This window comes from Fragaria vesca, linkage group LG5 (genome assembly GCF_000184155.1).
Source record: "Fragaria vesca subsp. vesca linkage group LG5, FraVesHawaii_1.0, whole genome shotgun sequence".
Classification (NCBI taxonomy): domain Eukaryota; kingdom Viridiplantae; phylum Streptophyta; class Magnoliopsida; order Rosales; family Rosaceae; genus Fragaria; species Fragaria vesca.
The window spans coordinates 19,194,191-19,197,322 of record NC_020495.1 but is presented as its reverse complement, the minus strand read 5'-3'; the positions used below and the strand labels follow the sequence as shown (position 1 = coordinate 19,197,322).

General features: G+C 39.7%; 1 protein-coding gene across 1 annotated transcript; it reads left to right on the top strand.

Annotated features, from left to right (window-relative positions):
- Positions 1-1,322: 1,322 nt before the first annotated feature.
- On the top strand, positions 1,323-2,404 carry LOC101291531 (casparian strip membrane protein RCOM_1259250-like). The gene is made up of 3 exons (XM_004300060.1): positions 1,323-1,756; positions 1,863-1,986; positions 2,135-2,404. Exons 1-3 carry the CDS (start codon positions 1,449-1,451, stop codon positions 2,348-2,350), a joined length of 648 nt encoding a protein of 215 aa, XP_004300108.1. The 5' UTR covers positions 1,323-1,448; the 3' UTR covers positions 2,351-2,404.
- Positions 2,405-3,132: the final 728 nt, after the last annotated feature.

Below are 3,132 nucleotides of genomic sequence, written 5' to 3'. Positions count from 1 at the left end.
TCTTCGTCGGCCTGGTTTTTTTTTTTTCGTCGGCTAAAGCCTTTCTTCTGGTAGTGAGAAGCCTCGATACATCTTTACAGTTAACCTCAATGACACTAAAAAGTTTATGTCCTTGAATTTCGATGACACGTTTACTTATAATTTAAAAATTATGAATCAGAATCAACTAAATGAGAGATGGAAAGAATTGATATATAATTCTCATTGAGGTGTTTACTTACCGTACATAATCAGTATAGGGTCCGGTTTTAGAGACATCAAATTTAACACAAATTTTGACACTGTTTCTTAGCCATTAGATTTTAAAACAATAAACGGTTTAGATCAATTCCAAATATGATCTCAACAAATTACTAATTGAGAGATGCACACTGTGATATTGGAACTCTATCAACGGTTCCATGGACAACATAGTTGTTGGAGAGTAGAAGCTTTACAATCCAGGAGGCAGCAAACCCAGCGTGCTCATTTCTTTGTTCTTCTTTCTCTTTCAAACCTGTATATTTTGTATGGCTTCTCCCTTCTTATTTCATTTGTTTGTTTCTCCCTTTTTAACAAATATATATATTTGGTTGGCCAATACAATGTCTTGGTAAGATTTTGCTGAACAACTTCACAAGCTGTTGAGTTGTCAGCCATTGAACTCAGAGACCGACATTTTTCAAGAGAATTTCTACTGATTTCGAAGTGTGAGTACTTCGTTAATATCTGAATTCAAATAAACGAAGGAAAGCCAACACTTAAATCAAGAGAGGCCGCGAGACGTCTGGTTAAGAAGAGATGCATGAAAAGTACATACCTAACATACACTTAAATTAACCAAAGACAAACCTAAAGCATACTACAAGAAAAATACATACTGATTATGATTCCGCTTTGCGGTTTAGTTGACGTATTGATATTCTGCTCATAACATGATTAGTTTCATGACTTCATCCCGGCCTTTATCGGTCTTATGTACAACTTTGTAAATGATTAAGGGGCAACTACCTTTGCATTTGAAATCATCATGTCAACAAAAACTGTACCACTTTAACAGATGTTTAACATTACATATGTATTCATCGTTTGACATTATTAGTCAAATACCTAAAATATATTCGTCGATAGTAAATATAGAATGACAAATCGAATAATGCAACCACTCCATTGTAACATCTTCGTACCTGTCACACTTCTCCACCTTAATTTCTGTGATTATAGGACTAATGGAGAAAGTTAGCAACGACTTCCCTAATTTATTTACTAGTAAAAAAAACCCTTTAGTCCCCTACGTACCGGTTCATCCATATATAAACTCCAACCTATCACCATGTTCAATCACAGATTCACAGTTGGCTTCTCATTTCTGTATCTCTTGCCATTCAGCTATATACATTGTGGTTATACGTACATAGAAGCTTAATCAAGTGAAATTTACTGAAATTTCGATCTTTTACGTAGTAAAGATGAACAGAAGTGATTCAGCCCCGATGATCAGCACTCACGCAGAGTCATCATCGTCAAGAAGGAAGGCTGCTCACAAAGATGAGGCATATCATGTGATGAGGGTACTCGCTGCTGATCCCAAGCACGATCACAATAAGGGAGCTGGATGGAAGAAGGGCGTTGCAGTGCTCGACTTCATTCTAAGGCTAGGCGCCACCGCAGCTGCTCTAGGTGCCACTGTGACCATGGCGTCCAGCGAGCAGACTCTTCCTTTCTTCACACAGTTCTTCCAGTTTTCAGCTGGTTATGATGACATGCCCACTTTCACGTACGTGCATGTTGCCTCGCTAGCTCTTGACTACATTTACCGCATTGTTATACGTTACATCGATAATTATGCTCAGTTCACAACTTACAAGCTACATTACTTGCAGGTTTTTTGTGATAGCAATGGCCATAGTGAGCGGCTACCTTGTCCTCTCCCTCCCCTTCTCCATAGTCTCCATCGTCCGTCCCAAATTAGTTGCTCCAAGGCTTCTCTTGCTTATCTTCGACACTGTAAGCTAGCTCTATTTCAAACCTACAATCGATCTCAACATTTAAAATATTTAATGTACGCGTTCTTGCTACAAGTAATTGTATTTCTACGTAGACTTCATCTCATATAGTCGTAAATCGTGACATGGAAACTGTTCATTCAATGTAGGTGGCGCTTACTCTGAACACTTCTGCTGCTGCCGCTGCGGCCGCCATAGTTTACTTGGCTCACAATGGGAGCTCGGATGCAAATTGGCTTGCTATCTGCCAACAGTTCACTGATTTCTGCCAGCAAACCAGCGGGGCTGTAGTTTCAGCATTCGTCGCGGTTGTTATGTTCACAGTGTTGATTCTGCTGTCTGCTGTTGCTCTCCGGAAAGCTTAAGATCATGGAGCTTTCGAGCTGGTTGAATGCATGAGATTGATGTTGCTTTTGGATGTTTCTTTCAATTTGTTGTGCCCTTGTTGTTTCGGTTTTTGGCAGAGAATAGCTAATTGATTTTATGGTTCTCCATTTGAATGGAAAATTATTGTAACTATCTGTATTCATGTACTTTTCTATTGTAGGGTGTTGGCATTATGTGGATCAAATTTTGCAAATTCTCCAAATCCCGGTATCGTACTCATAGTTAGTTTGGTTTCTTTTCTTTTTCTTTTTCTTTTTTCTTACGTCTACCTCTTTACCTTCTTCCCTCTTATACACCCCACCTCCAGCAACATCACCCAGTTGCTGGAGGATAGTCACCGGCTGATATGCTTCTCGGCACCTTTGTAAACTTCGTGAGGAAGAGAAACGAAAAGCCCCCAAGTTTCAAAGGTTTGCGTGAAACTTAGTGACATACCACCTAATCTTTATTTTCAGTGACACCCGGCCTGCCGAAACTAACTCTGCCTTTTCTGGTCTCAGAATGGTCTCCCTAGCAATGCATCATTCTTACTTGATCATCTCATATAAAACTACTGGAGACATGTCTGTTTTACCTAATAACAAACTGCTGGGCCATCAATGTATGTCGCTGACTTGCACTGACGACATTGTGCACCACACTACCCAACTCCAAGTAACTTGTCAGTCGTCAAGGAGGTCGACAACCATATCCGATGAGAGAGAGAATGAGAGAGAGAGAGAGAGAGAGAGAGAGAGAGAGAAGAAAAAGAAAAAAAAAG

Bases quoted from the DNA above. Each gene is read 5' to 3' on its own strand.
- LOC101291531 (XM_004300060.1), top strand. From the start codon at position 1,449: ATGAACAGAAGTGATTCAGCCCCGATGATCAGCACTCACGCAGAGTCA. The intron at 1,757-1,862 runs GTACGTGCATGT...CATTACTTGCAG, and splicing joins GATGACATGCCCACTTTCAC to GTTTTTTGTGATAGCAATGG. The intron at 1,987-2,134 runs GTAAGCTAGCTC...CATTCAATGTAG, and splicing joins TCTTGCTTATCTTCGACACT to GTGGCGCTTACTCTGAACAC.